Source organism: Eubalaena glacialis, chromosome X, assembly GCF_028564815.1.
Source record: "Eubalaena glacialis isolate mEubGla1 chromosome X, mEubGla1.1.hap2.+ XY, whole genome shotgun sequence".
NCBI lineage: Eukaryota > Metazoa > Chordata > Mammalia > Artiodactyla > Balaenidae > Eubalaena > Eubalaena glacialis.
The window spans coordinates 123482240-123499672 of NC_083736.1; the positions used below are offsets into that span (position 1 = coordinate 123482240).

Genomic DNA, 17433 nt, shown 5'->3' on the forward strand with positions numbered 1-17433 from the left:
TGGTCCAGGAAGATCCCACATGCCACAGAGCAACTAAGCCCACGTGCCACAACTACTGAGCCTGCGCTCTAGAGCCCGCGAGCCACAACTACTGAGCCCGCACGCCACAACTACTGAGCCCACGTGCCACAACTACTGAAGCCTGTGCACTCTAGGGCCCATGCTCTGCAACAAGAGAAGCCAGTGCAATGAGAAGCCCGCACACCTCAAAGAAGAGTAGCCCCCGCTCACCGCAACTAGAGAAAGCCCATGCACAGCAACGAAGACCCAACGCAGCCAAAAAAAAAAAATTCAGGATACCCAGTTATATTTGAATTTCAGGTAAACATTGAAAAACTTAGTATAAATATATCCCATGCAATATTTGGGACATGATCTATACCAAAACATTATTTGATGTACAGCTGAAACTCCGCTGTAACTGAGCATCTTGTATTTTATCTGGCAACCCTAATTCATACAAACATACACACTACATACATATAAATGTACACATGTACATGCAGAGATACATATGTACATGCGTTTTAGAAATCAGGAGTTCACATAGATACTTGAGCTGACTCTAAATGGAAAGGAATGAATTTGCTTGATGGACAGGGATGGGAAAGGGATTCTAGGCAGGGCAAATGGCATATTATGGGACTTAAGAGAAATTCAAGGAGATCAACTTTACTGAGTGTGGTGGGGAGTAGCAAGAGATTAAATTTTTAAACAGGTGAATGACATAGATCTTTTAGATAATCATTCTACTGGCACCAAAGAGGCCAGACTATTGGCACCAAAGAGGCTAGACTACAAGAGGCAAAGAGATGCATTAGTCTGAGGGAGAGATGATAAGCATCAAAAATAGGCAACGGAGGATGGGGAGAAGTTCAGGGGTTACAACAGAGTTAAAAATGGTAAGACTTGATGACTAGATGTATAAAGGGTTAATGTATAAATTTATACAGGGTTGAGGGAGAGGAAGGAATAAAGGACAATACTTGTTTTTCCGGTTCGGGCAACTAAGTGGCCAGGGGTGCTATGTACTGGAATAGGAAACATTGGAAGAGCAGATCTAGGACTACAAATGAGGAGTACAGTTTGGGACATGCTGAGTTTGAGGTGCTGTAGGACATCCAAGCTGAGATGTCCACAAGGTAGCTGCATCCACGGGTCTGGAGCTCAGGAGAAAAGGTCAGGATAGAAAAATAAGGACCAGGGAGTCATCTACACTTTGATGAATAAAGTTATAGGAATAGACAAGGTTGTCCAGGAAGAGGCTATAGAAAGGAAGAGAAGAGGCAAAGAGCGTCAAGGATCAGCAACATTCAGGGAACAGGCAGGAGGCAGATCCAGCGAAGGAGATTTCGGGGTGGTCAGAAAGGTTGAATGAACGCCAGGAAAGCTGGGATCATGAAAGCCCAGGAAGGAGAGATTTATCAAGGAGGCAAGGGTCAGAAACTGCAGAGAGGTCAAGATGGGTATTGAAAAGTGCTCCCTGGATTTGTCAATAAGAGCTCATCAGTGACTTCAGGAGAGTAGATGGCCGAGGTAGAAGCTGACTTGGCAAGTACCAAGTGCAGAGGAGGAGATGCAGTAGCAAGAGCATGGATTCGAGAGGCAGACGTACCAGGGTTTCAAATCCCTGCTCCACACATACTAGCATATTGTTCAACCACTGTACCTTTGTTCGCTTGTAAGATGGGGATAACAATAGTGAATACCTCATAGGGTTGTTGCAAGGGTTACAGGAGCTTAACTATGTAAAAGAGTGCAGAGCCTAGCACACAGGAGGTGCCATGTTACAGCTATTGCTTCAGCTTCCTACGCTGAGGCGATCTCAAGCAGAAAGGTAATATCAGGTGCCTATAAAATTGACGGCTACAGGGGCTTCCCTGGTGGCGCAGTGGTTAAGAATCCTCCTGCCAATGCAGGGGACACGGGTTTGAGCCCTGGTCCGGGAAGATTCCACATGCTGCGGAGCAACTAAGCCCGTGCGCCACAACTACTGAGCCTGTACTCTAGAGCCCGCGAGCCACAACTACTGAGCCTGTGTCCCACAACTACTGAAGCCCGTGTGCCTAGAGCTCGTGCTCCACAACAAGAGAAGCCACTGCAATGAGAAGCCCGCGCACCGCAACGAAGAGTAGCCCCCCACTCGCCACAACTAGAGAAAGCCTGCGTGCAGCAACAAAGACCCAATGCAGCCAAAAAAAAAAAAAAAAAAAACAGACGGCTACAGAAGTGGAAGTCAGGGGGCTTCCACTGACTATGGCGTCAAGGTCATAACACGGTAGCTGTAATCCAAATCCAGTTTCAGAAGATGCTGCTGCCACTACAGTCAGTCACCCATAGGTAGTACAGAAGCCACGAACATATCCTTGGAACCTCCTGCCAGCCAACAAGCCCCAGGAAGATAGCCTCTGCCTAACTGAAGCCTTTCAAACATTGCACAAAGGCATCTCATTGGCAGAACTGAAAATGTATCAGAACCCACACCGTATCAGAACCCTAGCTGCAAGGGAGTCTGGGCTAGGTGCTTTTTTAGCCTTGGGGTTGCGGGTGGGGGGAGGAATGGATGCTGAGTAGCAACAGATAATATCCAGTGCATCTATCTTGAGGAGGGAGCAAATATTTTCATCCTGACCGCTGACACCAGCATTCCACCTGTGGTCAAAATAGAGCAAAATTGACAAAATCCTGCAAAATATAAAGAGGGATGGAAACAAGACTAAAGATCAAGGGATAAGCTTGAACAAGAAAGTGAATATCTCTTTCTCTTATATTGGAAGGAAAATGGTGAGAAGAGGTACAGACAGTTTATAGGTTGCGGGCAGGAGGAGAGGGGTGGAGAAGTTACAGAAGGTTCTCTCTCAAGAGATGTATTATCTCTTTAAAGTGGGGAACAAATATCATCTGCCCTGAGTGAAAAAGGTAGAAGCTGGTACAGGGGCCTGATGAGCATGGATAGCTAATGAGGGAAACAGAAGAGGAAGCTGACACAGCATGAGAAATCTTTCTGCACACCAGCTAGCAAAAAAAAGAAAAAGAAAATGAAGAAGAAACACAGGACTTATTTTATAAAGCATTGTTATTCTTATTTATTGAAAATGTCCATTTTAAAAGTCTTCAAAATAAAAACAAGTTAGAAAATTTCAGCTGTGTAAGAAGGGACATGACAGAAGAGGAACTGAAAGGCCTCGAAGGGCAGCGGTATGACTACAGAGTAACAGGGACCCATTTATAGAGTACTGTAAACAACACAACTATGGAGACACTGCCGTCAGGTTACCATGGCTTCATTTCCCATATGGGATTATTGAGTGTGAGCGCAGACACCACTCTGCACAAGCTACGTTACCCAGAGTACTCAGGGCCTCTCATCAGAAGGGTCACATCCCCAAAACATGCATATGGACACGTTGCTTTAAAATAAAGACCTTTCAATATTTTAAGCAATCCTATATACCTTATCAACTAAAGTACTTTGTAATCACAAAAATGTTTCCTATGGATATAGTTTGCACATTTATTGCAAGCCATTGACTAACCACAGACAGGGCAGATGCTGTGATCTGTGCTGCTATTATTGTTGTTTTCCATTTGGAGATGAAGGACGGCACCTCTAAACTGTTGGGCTAAAAACAGAACAACAGCCATTCCTAGCAATCTTGTTCGGTCTTCAGCTTCCAAAGACAGCTGTGTGTGGTTGGCTGAGATTGATCTGCGGGAACAGTCCATTTCCCGTGGATGGTGTAATTTCTGCTGTGCAGCAAGCAGTCAACAGCCCCGTACCATGTAGCTATGGGAATTGAGACCCACCCTGTACTAGAAAGGAAAAGGGCTTAACAAGCTGGGGAGTTCAAGCTTCAAGTTTGGTTCCTAAACAACATTCTCAAAACCCACATTTATAGGCACCCATCAAATGTATCTGGGAGACAACTTTGATCAGTCCACTGGTCCTTGGCCTCTCTTTCCAGCGATCTCCTCCACCTGGCCAAACTTCCCGTCTTTGGAACAGACAGGGGCAGGTTGCACTGCTCTGTCCTACAGCCCCAGGCCAACTTTCAACTGTGCTGAATTTGGATGTGTGTTGCCCTCCTGTGACCCTCTTCTAAACCTGGTTTATCACAGTTCTAATTTCTCAGATACTTACAAAGGCGAGGGTTTGATTCAACGAGCAATTTGAGTAAACCAGTTCCAAATAATCAGCTTCACTAGTAACCAGCATACAGCTACTAGAGGGGCCCTTTCTTTCCGGCTATACAAACTGGACCAACAGCACATTTCTGCAAATAATGCTTAGAGTCCTACTCGAAGAGGCTGATGACTATTTACAGCTTCTCACAGCATATATGGGAGAGCAATCAAGGGAATTAAAGCTGTCTGCTAGGGCACAACATCTCCTCAAGTGTAGACTGAAGGATGAGAAGTCGCAATCTGAATATGTGATGGAGAAAAAAGTAACTGCTCACAGTCTATATTTTTAAAAAGCAAAGCACACACATACCAGTTGACACACCACTTGGTATGCTTGGCTAAAAGCACTGGGGAAATAGAAAACTTACACACAAGGCAGAAGGTTAGGGACAAAACCTATCATGCACTGGCAAGAGATGGGCAACTCTGCTACTGAAGGGGAGGACTGTCCAGTGCAATTTGCTAATGGATTTGGTGTTGGCATGGGTGACCAGAGCTTCTGTCCCACAGAGTTAAAATGTAAACCAACACGAAAGGAGGGAGGGCACTACAGTTTTCTTGGTCTTCTAGACAAAATAGGGTAGTCATTAAAAAAAGTGTGCATTGAGGACGGCCCAGGGAAGGGCAGCTGGATCACTGGGCAAACGTGTTAGCCTTTCACCCTACGCCAGTCAGAGTTCCAGAAGTGTCGCCTTCAGTAAATCAGGTACTGAGGGGCTGCCAGGCACAGGAAAGCATTGGGGGGGAAAGTCAAGTTCACATTTAATAAGCCATGGCCGGCCACTTTGGGACAGCAGCCGGTCCAAAAAGAGTGACCCGAGATAATGGCTGGTAAAGAGGCACTATGAATTGAAAGCCATCTGAAGACCATGTAAGTCATTTGCCTACATTAGCTTCCCTTTGCTTACTGAATGGAAAAGACTCTGGGGAGACGTTCACCCCCTCTTGTTTTGACCTCTGTCAAAAAAAATAAACAACCAACCAATAACCAAACAACAACAAACACTGAACCAAACACACACACAGAGAGAGAGAAAGAGAGAGAGAGAGAGAGACTAAGATACGAAATAAAAACCAGAGAAGTGAGCAAACTGAGTCAGATCACTCAGCTGGACATTTCCCGATGCCCTGCGGGCACCCTCTGCCAGCCGCACTGTGATGGTTATGGGAGAATGGAGGTCTTGCTACTGGACTCGGCCCGAATACACTCATCAGTTTGCTTCAACAGCCTCCGGACCAACTTTTCTAGGTCCCTTCTTGATTTCAACTCTTCTTCCAGGCACTGCTTCATTCTTTTATTCTCCTACGATGGGAAAAGGTTGGTTGGTTACCAGACAAAGGGACCCCGCCTCAGGGCTCCTCCTGCCCAGCCTCTTGGCAGCCTTCACCACTGACAACACTTTCCTGCCTCAAGCGCCTCTCCCTCAGCTTCTAAGACAAGGCAGCCTCTTGATTGTTCTACTTCTCGCTGGCCATCCCTTGAAATATAATACAAGCATTCTCTAGGGCTCTGGCCCTGGCCCTCTTCTAATTCAACACACTTTTCACTTAATGTCTCTTCTCTTTCAACTCAAATAACTACATAGGGGCCTCCCCAGTCTCTCTGGTACTGATCTCATCTCAGCTCATGAGCACCAGGTCCACAGTCCCCGATGCCAACTTAGATGTGTTACAAGCACCTTGGACTCATTATGTCCTAAAGTGAACTCATTATCTCCCCCACCACTCAAACTTCTCTTCCTCCTGTGGCTCTTGATTTCCGCGAAGGGCACCACCATATCAAAGTAGATACCCAGGTAAAAAGACTCATCTTCCATCCCTGGCTCTTTCTTAATCCCCACATCATGGCGCCATTTTCCAAAGGCTCTAACTCTGCGATGTGCCTTCCTTTACATCTGTGTCCCTCCTCCACAGCCTGAGTGGCTCTCCCTCCTCAGCTCAGGACTTTATCATGTCTCACCCTGAGTTTTATAATAACCTCCTAAGTGGTCTTCCAGCCTCTGGTCTCTCTCCCTTCAATCCATCCTTAACCCTGTCACCAGGTACAGTCACTCCTCAAACCCAAGGAAGAGTGTCCCTCATGGAGCACTGGATCAGATCTGCAGAGGAGCCCACAAATCATGATTTATGGTTCTGTTTACGCTTACATGCTCATGAATGACTTATCTTTTCTTAAATTCTGTTTGCAAAAGTCAGGGAACATGAAAGTTTGTGATCCTATTGTAAATCCCTAAATAGGTATATAAGCAAGCCTCAGAAATTGAAACCCAAGGCCACGTGGTAAAATCAACAAAACCCACCTGGATGACACAAGGGAACCAAGAATCCCCACCTCACCACCTTGTTCCTGGCCTTCTCCTGAGGGCATCTACCAGTGCACAGCAGGGAAGAGGGAGCAGGCCCGTTAGGATCTGAGAAAACGACTTTCGAATTTCATTACCTGTTTCAGCTCTTTGACCTCATCCTTCAAGGCATAAACAGTATCGACAAGGCTCCTAGGACACAAAGATAAAGTTCATAGATTAATAGATGGCACTGAAGTATTGTTAAGTGATACTTAAGAAGAAAAGCAGCTTTCTAGAAATACAGATCCTGAAAAGCGGTGGCCTTTCTGGTGGATCGGAAGAGATACTGCTATGAATGGTCCTTGTGTTTCTCATTTTTATGGGCTAACAACCAGCATCACACAAGCTCTTTCTAACACCGTGTCACCGCATGTTTTCTATACTTCCCTCCTCCCCTGCTGCTCGCTTCCCAGCTTAGGCAAGTCCAAAAAAAAAATAAAACAGACTAGTGTATTGTACACCTGTAACTTATATAATATAGTACATCAACTCTACTTCAATTTTTTTAAATAAATAAAAAGAAAAGTCAAGAAAAAAAAGAGACTAGGGCTCCTCATAAGGTTTTGATTTCTCTCTTGGGGGCAGGAAGGACCATCACCTGACATACTGTAATGAGAGGTGTCACCAGGCCCTGCCTATCCTACACTATCTGTGCTATGGCATTGCCCTTCTCACCTATCTGACCCTACACCATCGTACATGACACAAACACAAAGTCAGGGGCATTATTTCTAAAAGATTCCATATATTCCAAAAAAGGATAAAGCACCTTGGCAGAACTGTGGAAGAGTCACTTCCTCTCTGGCTCTCTCCCTGGACAAGGACATTGGAGATCTGGGCTCCAGTTCTGACCCTACGACTTACCAGTCCTCTAACCTTAGGTAACCAGTTTTCTTCTCATCCTCTCTTGGTCTTATTTTCTTCACATACAAAATGGGGATAATACCACATTCCCTGAAAACCTCATAAAGTCATTGTAGGGGTTAATATAGCTATAATAATAGTAATTACAACGATCATCATTTATTGAGTAATTATCATGTGCTAGCCTTTGTACTTCTTATTCCATTTAACCTCACAAAAACTCTGAAAGTAATACTATCATACCCATTTTACAGATGAGGAAACTGAGGCACAGAGAGGTGATGGAACTTGCTCCAGGTCACACGGCTAACAAGTACCAGAATCTGGAGTTGAACCAGGGCTGTTATTCTCTTGAGCCCAAGTGCTTTACCATTTGGTCGTATCACTTCATACACCAGATGGAAAAATACATTGACGATGCCAAGCACTGTGAAACACGCTGTCCTATGCAAATTTAGGCCTGACTTCAGAAATGACTCAAGTATAAACAAGTACTTAACCTGATTTTCCCCCGTTAGGTCACCCTCACTACTGTGCAAAGCTAAGTCAGGGACATAATTTCCCTGAATCTCAGTTTCCTCATCTGTAACAGTGGTAAAAGTAACGTTTATCTCCCAGGATTGCGGTAGGAGTTTAAATGAGGTCAAGTATGTGAAAGTCCAGTGCCTGAGTCAATAAATGTGAGAGGCATCCCTCTGGGCAAGGGAATTGGTGCTATGGCCTTCCCAATGCCTCCAAAACCCATGTGGAGTGGTATTCTTGTGTGCCCTGAAGTCCCTTCCTGACCTCCTCTGCCTCTCCTTCCCCCTTCCCTTTGTTGGGGGGCAGCCTCCCCCAGGCTCCCAACTGCACAGTCAGCCAAGAGGGCCACATTCTCAGATGAGGAGGGACTGTCCTTCCGTGCAGGCTTGGCCAAAGCCACGTTGCCCTGCCAGAACCTTCTTTCCAGCCCCCAGAAAAATCAGAAAAGGTTTAGTCCGCTCTACGCACTTTTCTTCGATGATGGTCTGGCCGTTGCTTCTGGTTTCTTCAATGATGAGTTTCTCTTCCTCGGGGAGTAAGACTTGGGGAACGGAATCCTTGCGAGCACCTACAGACAAGGGCGGCAAGAGGCGAGGGAGGGAGTTTACTAGGGGAGACTATTTGTTGAGGGTTAGTTCCTTTCTACTGTTGTTTTTGAGGGGTCTTTGTTGACGGCATCTGGCTGCCTGGCACCCCGAGAGTAGTCATCCAACATTCGCTGACGAAATCCTCCTGACGTGAGAAATTCGAAATGGCCAAATACACTGATTCAATCCTGGGGGTGGGGGGGCACATTTTGTATTCAGAAACACAATGTGAAAAGGCCGCTGTGAGAACTGTCCTCAACCAAGACCCCATCCTTTGCTGTTTTGCCTCTTCCGGAGCAAAGAGCCGGCCAGTGATCATTCCTCCCTGTGCATCTCTGGGGAACGGCACGCCACACCCTGTGGGTTTTGTATTTGAGTGAAAATCATGCAGAACGTAGCACTGCACTGGGACGCAGCATGCTTAAAGGGCCTCAGAAGCATCTTTCACTCCCATTTGTTCTCTTTACCGTCCTACAGGGTGAAGCAGGGTCAGTGAAGACCACTTTGATGGCGGGTAGAGGGGGCGTTGGGGAGATAATCACAACAGCAGCAAAGATGCAGGCGTCCTCACTGCTCTCTGCTCACCATCTCCAGGCTCTGGGATGGAAGAGGTGACAGAGCAGCCATGGGACCTGACCAGACAGCTCTCCTGCACCTGCAACCTCCCCTTCCCTTCTGGATCCTTCCTCTCAGAGCCACTGACTTCCTCTCTTCTAAGCCAAGTTCCTTCAAGTTGTGAACACTCAGTGCCTTCACTCAACCTCCATCCCTTTCCCGAGGTGGATGTGTCTCTGCCTTCCTCGGGGCCCAGTACTTCGTAGGTGCTTAATAAGTGCATAGCAGACTGGCCGACTAACCAACCGACTGGATGCAGCGAGAAACAATAGCGGCCGCTTCTAGGGGTGCAGGACTTCTGGCTGGAGAGGGATGGAGGGTATCGGTCACCAGGATGCGAAAACGCTTACCACGTGCCAAGCACTATGCTAGACACTTTCCACACATAAAAGAGAGGCCAGGGAGGACGGGGGGAAATGAGACTCTTGAGGCCAGAATGCCTGCCCGCACCTCTGAGCAAATCTCCCATTCTATCAGTGTGAGGACAGAAGGCGGCAGGAGGTGAGGTCAGATTTCGTATGAGGGCTGCTGCTTCTGGCATCTCCTTGCCCCCCTCTCTTTCCTAGTTTTTGCGATAAAAACTGCTCTCACTTTCTTTTCCTGACTCCTCGAACCTTGTTATCAGGGCTGGGCATGCCCAAAGCCAGAGGCAGGTTTGGTCTGAGAAGCAGAAGGTGTGACAGTCCCCCCTTCAGAGTCAAATGTGTCAACTTCCACATAGAACGCTTTCCCCATGACGACCTGAGAGACATGTTACTTTGGAAGCATCGGTCAGGGCAGTCCACTGAGGAAGCCCTGCCCATGCTCAAGCCAGGGCTCAGTGGCTGTCCAGATGGAACATTATGGAGAGCTTATCTCTTACACAGATGCAAGACCCTCACACCAGCTATCCTGAATGTCTATAATAATGAAAGGCCAAGGACATAAGCGATGTGACCTGGCTTTTCTAAAAGTACAAGGATGAATCAGAAAGTATTATCTCGCTTTCAGTTTGTAGCCTGAAAGTTGTTGGGGGAAATACCCTCACCTAATGGCTCCCTGATAAATTGTAGACATTCTCAACAGGGCCTGCTAAGCAGCTACATTTCCAGATTTTCAGAGCAACTCTGAAACTTGAGTTTGGTGAAGCTCTGTTTGCTTAAATATGCAGCTGATCAAAGATAGTATTTTGACTTCCTTTCCAAATCTGCCTATAAGAAGAGATTAGCATCAGTTCACAGACACAGGAACTCTCTGGGCTCTTTAATTCCTAACTAGTGTTGGTGAAGGTATCTGCGTACTTCAAAGGAGAGTGACTTTAAAAAAAAAATTTTATTTTCATTTCTATCACCTCCAACCTTTTTACTCTTGCATCTCTCTTTGTCTCTGGGTGAAAAGAAACAGTGGGTAAACAAACCGCTTGGTAGCTAAAACCAGCTTATCTGAAAGATGCAGCCCTGTGCCCGCCCCCCTGCTGCAAGTCACCTGCTTTACACACCCTGCAGCCCATCTGGGTTGCTTTTCTCTTTTTCTAAGAGGCGGTGAGCAGTAGCAAAGAAACATCACTCATTAGAGAAAGTGGTTTGGGGGAACCTACTCGAGCCGTGGCCTTGTTGAAAGCTGGCACTGGTACAGTAGGCTTCGATCACTTTCAGAATCTGAGCGTCCTCTTCCAGAGCAGCCGTACCTGTCAAGTGTAATGAATCGTGACTCCTCAGGGAGATACATGCCTCTGGGCCCCCGAAATGATGCAGTGCCCTCGTGTGCTAGGCACTGGCTTCTCTGACCAATGGTCTCAATGAAAGGCAGGAGAAAAAGCTGACCGGCTGGCTTGGTGGAGGGGAGTGGCGCCGTCCCCAAGGAGCTCTGGGGTGAGCACCAGTGACTTCAGCACCGAGAGTGGCCTGCTCCGGAAGCCACCCGGAGTTCGAAATTGGAGGGTCCTGTCAGTGTCTCAGAGGCTACAAGGCCAGCACTGGGCTTGGCGCTGGCCTCAGTTCTCATCCCATACACCACACCCTTCCTCTCCATCAAATTTCAAGGCTCACTTTCTCTAGGAAGCTTTCCACCATTAATCCCACCCATTTTTTTCCCAACCAGCCAGCCTAGTCATTGATTCTCCCTCTCATTCCCCCACCCCCTCCAACTCATCCTAGAAATGACTGTTAACATGCTGATGTGCACATCCAGGGGTGAGGTGAGGGGTCGGGGAAGCAGAAGCTAGAGTCCAGCAAAGATTTATCCAGACTGTATTACGGACTGATACACACAGCTCTGTCACCCCTTTGTGATACATCACTTACTCCTTCATGTGTCTCCCAGAGCACCTCGTTCCCAGAGAGGCAAATGTGTACATATCGATTGGCTGACCAACTTTGCAGCCGGCCTCTAAACCCAGCCCTGTTTCTATATGCCAGCAGGCTGCTTCCTTGACTAACTGAGAACATCACTGAACATTAAAATTCCAGAGGATCTCAGGTTTCAGGCCTATTTAGTCGACCTCAGTAAAGGCAAATATCTCAGGTGTCAGAAACTAAGAGGGAAGAAAAAAATGTATCCATAGCAAATGGGTCCCTTTAGTGGTTCTAAACCAGGTAGAGCCAAATATTCAACATGAAAACTATATAGATGGTTTGTCTGCCTAAGACGACATGAAAAGCAGCGGGAGACAGCTTATTCCAAAATCTGAGAGGTGGCAGCCAAGCCTTCCCATGCATTTTTCTTCATGTCAAAGGTGATGCTGAGAACACACTGCTTGAATCCTCTTCTTTCAAAAAATTCCTCATCCATAACCGACTTTCTAAAAGCACGAAACACATACTTTTGCGGATGACATATTCCTCCTCCGATGGCTTTCTTTCGGTCTTTCTTTTGTGAAGAAACTTCTTCATCGTTTTGGGGCTTTTACCAGATTCCTGTAAGGATAGAGGTTTCTTTATGAATTAAAAATTTCCCCAAAAAACAAATTAAAAAAGCAAATGAAATTAAATAGAATGGCTCTCTCTTATTTTTGACAGTCTCACTTAGGAGGCTATCAAGATTTAATACTATACACAATAAAAATGGCTCCAATAAACTCTAAAAGGTTAAATAAAACCAAGGCAATGCTATTATCCTCTCAATTGCCAAAGAGATGGGAATAAGAATGGTGTGGGCCTACTGCAGATGCGGCTGCTTCTCTAGGAGGCCAAATGCCTTTAGGGTACCATCTGCAGAGAAAGTAATGGATGTCAATCCTAGAGAAATAACAGTATTCCTAACTTGGTTTATATTTCCCACTGATACAGCTTTAAGGGAATGAAATAACAATTGTAACTATTAATGGGGTATAGACCGCTTTTTGAAGAGCTTCAAAACTATTTAAATAAATTCTCCTTAGCGACAGTCCCACAAAGAAGAATATCAATTTCCATTTGTGAGACAGGAAAATTAAGGCAGAGAGACTAAGTAAATTCCCTGTAGTCAGAGAGAAGAGCCAAATGAAGGATTTCCTGATAAGTAATTTGGGGTTAGGCATAACGTACCTACAGCAAGCTTAAACATACATCTATAAAGTCATATTTTTAATTAGTAGATAAAAGAGAGATGAATTATTGGATTTGCCTTTGCCATATGAATAACCAGCAGGTCTAAAAAAGTGCTCATTAAGTACCCGAGTAAACAGCGATCATCTTATTCCAATCTCCCATGCAATGTATATACAGGATGCATGGATAACAATTACTACCTTAAAAATAACTGCAACAAAGAATTTAATTTCTTCCACTTAGCCTCAGTGATCCACTTAGACTTGAAAACAGACAGACATGAAAAACTCACATGTGACAAAAATAACAGGAAAAATAGAAACAGCATATAAAAAAACCCCACAGAAAACAGACATCTCAGAGGCATTATAAGATGACATTTTCGTACATATTTCACAAGAGCCTACTTTTTTGAAGAAAGTACTTACATGTCAGAATTGTATCTTCATATTTTAGCCACCAATTGTAACAAGGGACAAAACAAGCATAAAGGAAAGCTTCATTCATCAAAGGTTACAGCACAGCATTATATGATGTCACTGTACGCCAAAGATATCGTTCTACCCTTACCTTTAAGATATAAGACATCCTCTAAAGTGAATATGTAAAGAAAGAGAAGATGAGCGTGAGAGGTCGATGGTTATAATGACCAAATCCATTTATCAATAATTCTAAAACAACATTTGAAATGTTAGTGTTATCATAAATTACACAGAGAGAATATCATCATGTTTCCCACATTAGTTTCAGATGCAATATCATCATGCAAAAGCCCAAGGAATACAGTTCTGTGCAGAAAAACAAATGCTGAAAATAACTGAAATACACATCTCCCAGCAGAAACAAAGTGATCATGCCTTAGTTTTAATGGATTAGTTCTGTGAAGGATTAAGTCAACTTTACCCTTCAAAGCTCACCTTAATTTGAACTTAGTAACTGACAATTACAAAATATCCATCATTAAAAAGGGGGCTTAGGTAACTATGAAGTGGCACTCCTGGTTTAGGTAATCAGAGGAGAAAATTGGATGACTGCAGGAATCACCGGTCAATTTCCAAAGCCAACCTGTGGGGCTGTTTCCTGGCCAAATTCTGAATAGAGGTACATAATAAAGATTCAGCTCAAGGATTATTTCTCCTATCATGTCAGGTTGAAAGGATCAAAAAATCCTCCCATATCCAAATATTGTCCTACTTTTACTGCACTAAGAATTGGAGGCAACAATTAAGTGAAACAATTAAGTGAAGCATGGTGTTTTAAATCAAAAACTCAAAATTGAGCTAAGTCTGCGTCACTCATCAAAACACACATTTGACACAAAAATATATGCTGCCTTTGCACCATAATTCTAACACGCGTCTCATAATTGTCACAGGCTTAAATCTTCACTCGGTAAGACCTATTTAAAGAATAGTTACTAATAAGTGAGGATCTTTTCCGAAAGCTGAAATGATGAGAAACTCGTTAGGGTAAAAAAAAAAAACCACCGTTTGGATGGAAAAGGTAACACTCCGCACAGTTACAGAAGATAGTGACTGACATTTCCTGACTACCGCTTCTAGACAAAAAAAAAAAGAAACCCTTGAAATCCGCAGTCTACCCAAATATCAGATGTCCTCTAGGGTTGTCGCTTAAAAGCCTCTTTTTAAAAGACACTCCTTTCATTAAATTCTTTTTCTCTTTCCAACTGCAGCAAATAATTCAGACTTTCATAGTTCAGACCCATGGCTTGGTCCCATAAGACTTTTACTGATTTGGTTTAAGAGATCAAAATGATTCAAAATGCAGAATTGGGACTGCTTGGTGAGCAATTCAATGGTAATGAGGTGGCATTTGTTTGAGATGTGTGTACATCATGACCTATTTATAGAATTATCATATAATCATAAAGGCAAGCCAGAGGCACTCCAGGGGGAGACCAGGGAAACTCAGGCAGTGCACAGAAACCTTGTGGATATTCAAGAAATATGTGTAGATGGACAATGCGGAAATGGAAAATTAATTTAAAAAAATCACTGAGTCTGGCAATTCAAGATTGACTGACGTGTATCACCTGTCATCAATTCTAGCACATTCCCACAGAACTCTTTGTAATAAGCTACGAAATCAGCTTGTCAGAAGCATTTTATACCATATGTAGCAAAATTACCTCTTTATAACCTAGCGCTGCTGATGGTCTAAGTGGAGGCGCAGGTCGCAGACAACTTAAGCTCCACGGTTTTATAATTTGAGGAGGCTCCAAGGGTCCTCGGGGCTGTCCGGTAGAGCTAAAAGACTGGGAAAATGTCTGATGAGATGCTGGCAATCTGCCATCTGAACCCGACCCTTGGGCCATACACTGAGAGAACAACAATAGCTTCGTTGCATCCGCAAAGGCAGCCCCAGAAAGGAAAAGATGGGAAAACAAGTCTCCAGTTGGAGAACTGGAGTTTTCCAGTCAAGACTCTGGGGTCTCTAAGGAACAGCACAAAACTCACTCCACATCTCATGATCCTGCCCTCCCTCTGTCCTGGAATTTCACTCAAGTCAGGTGTTTTCTCCCCTCTAAGGGAGGAAAGTGGAGTAACAGTCAACATTTAATGAGTTTGGTCATGTGTGTGGCACTCACTTAGGCACTTAAATAGGTTATTTCCTGAGAAAACCTTAAGACAAACTTTAGCAAAGTGAAGTAACCAGCCAGCAATTGGCAAAGCCAAGATTTGAACCCAGATCGGATGCCAAAAGCCCTTGTTCTTTCCACCACACACTGTGCTCAAAACTGGGATTTGGGCATCACAGGTTTGAGTGTTAACAGACAACACAGCACATCTTCAATCTCACTCGGCAAGTACAGTAAAATCTCATCAATTCAAATTCCGTGAACTCTAAATTTATGATAAAATGGAAGGAGACAACGCTCAAAGTTCACCCTTAAAGGTTACTGAGGGAATGTGATGCATAAATGAGACTGCGTGGAGATGTTCAAGTACTTCCGAAGGTCAACTCTTTCCTTTGACTTAGCACATTATTAACATGAACGTAATGGTTGCTGATTAAAATAAATGCCGTTTATCATTAAAACATCTTAGCAGGACTTCTGGCTAGAAGAACTTTGCTAGCAGTTAGTTGGAGTACCTTAATACTGTCAAACAAAGCTGCACTCCTCTAAGTCAAACTCTGTTCATTGGGATGGGTCTCCCTCCATAACAAGAAACCAGAATTAGTGAGGTTTGACTGTACTTCAAACCCTATAAATACAGACTATCCAAAGGCTAAGGGCATGCTCACCACTTCTTGTAAGTCCTCAGCAGGCAGGATGTGACAAGAGACTCAATGATCCCTGGACAGGACAGACGGACTACTTACGGAATGAGCGCTACAAGATGACGACGATGTTTTGGATAACGAACTGCAAGAGGCGGGTCCTCTCATCAGCCTGTACAGATGCTCTAGCCAGTCCTGGAAGTCCTGGTTGTTGCCGCAGTGGACCACAATTCTCTCTACCATGTTACCTGCATCACCCGATTAGGAGCATTTGGAAACAGAAGGCAAGGAGGAGCTTGAGCTTGCCTCATTCATAAACACACTTCATTGCAGCTAGGACTTGGGTGTCTATTTTCAGGCGTTTTCATACCTATGAGCTAACCCTGTTGAAACTTGTCTATCAGGAACAGATAAGCGCTGATGACAAAGACAAGACATAAATGCTCATATCTGATTTATAAAACCATCCTGGATTTCTACCGCTTACAGAATCTTGGAAGGAGTAAAAAACTTCACTCTAAACAAACTCACAATCCAAAAATGTAAGCACAGGGTCCATCTAGTTCATAGTCTAAAATGAGAATATTGTATTGCTTTACCCAATATCAAAGATGAAGCAAGATCCAACTAAGACTGGTTCCAATCTCTGGGCCAACACCAAATCTCGGGCTCCCTATTGGGAAAGAAGGGGGTAAAGCCTGCGGCCAGCATCCCAGTGTTAGCCATCGTGTCGTGTCAGTGCAAAAAGTGCAACCATCAAGTGGATATCACACAGGTTTGGCAAAAGGGACAAGAGGCCAAAGTGTCACGAAGCATTATGGAGGTGTGGCATTTTGCTCAATTTGTGAACAAAGTTTCATGGCTTTTCAGCACTTTTTAAAAACACGCCCGAATCTCGCTAATTCATAGCCTGGTGATAAAATGGCTGATAAAAGTCCACATCTTTGGCTCCTCTGCCACCAGGGAACAGATGACAGAAGAGAGAGAAAATTACATTTACATCGGTCCATTTTGTTATTTCTTAGCTCTAACAAGTAGCTCTTATGCAAGAGAAGACTGAAACCAATGGCGAAGCCGAGGCTTTTGAATGACCAGGAGGTTTCCCTGCTATCGCTGTAGCCTAATTAAGCCAGAAAATGGAATATGCTTTGCCATGCCCATGTAAAACTTGCTCATGGACTATAGAACAGAAAATAATAGCACTTATTTATTTAAACCCCACTGCATTTCAAAAAGAATTTGAAGTAGCTACATGAAGAAGAGAAAATTACCTACCAGTGATTTCAAATGTGTAGTCATTCCCTTCAATTTCATCTAATCTAGTCACCACCATTCCTGCTATTGGTATTTTTCCCTACCAGAAAAAGAACATCCCCATTAATTCTGTGGTTATACATGTCTCTGCTTATTTGTTAGATTTTCTGACCCTCTTAGGAATCACTGGTGAATTATGGAGAGACATATTTCTTTGGTCTGTCAATAGATAATATGTTTCCCGGCTTTAAATTTTAATCAGACAAGAAAGCAAGGGGAAAATGTGGCTTGTGTTTTGCTAACACTCCCTAA

At 44.3% G+C, this 17433-nt stretch overlaps 1 protein-coding gene across 5 annotated transcripts in view; it reads right to left on the minus strand.

The window, feature by feature from the left end:
* Positions 1–3077: 3077 nt before the first annotated feature.
* The window catches only part of ARHGEF6 (Rac/Cdc42 guanine nucleotide exchange factor 6), a 116772-nt gene continuing 102416 nt past the window's right edge, over positions 3078–17433 (minus strand). For 2 of the 5 annotated variants that reach the window (XM_061177903.1, XM_061177902.1), the window contains 9 exons: positions 17143–17221; positions 15970–16115; positions 14774–14899; positions 13195–13215; positions 11919–12012; positions 10695–10784; positions 8385–8484; positions 6626–6680; positions 3078–5488 (listed from right to left, as the gene is read on the minus strand). In XM_061177903.1, the coding sequence (XP_061033886.1) occupies positions 5348–5488; positions 6626–6680; positions 8385–8484; positions 10695–10784; positions 11919–12012; positions 13195–13215; positions 14774–14899; positions 15970–16115; positions 17143–17221 (852 nt within the window). In that variant the 3' untranslated portion in view covers positions 3078–5347. Of the gene's footprint in view, positions 5489–6625; positions 6681–8384; positions 8485–10694; positions 10785–11918; positions 12013–13194; positions 13216–14773; positions 14912–15969; positions 16116–17142; positions 17222–17433 lie in introns of all 5 variants that reach the window. The other 3 variants (XM_061177901.1, XM_061177899.1, XM_061177900.1) reach the window with 3 other exon arrangements.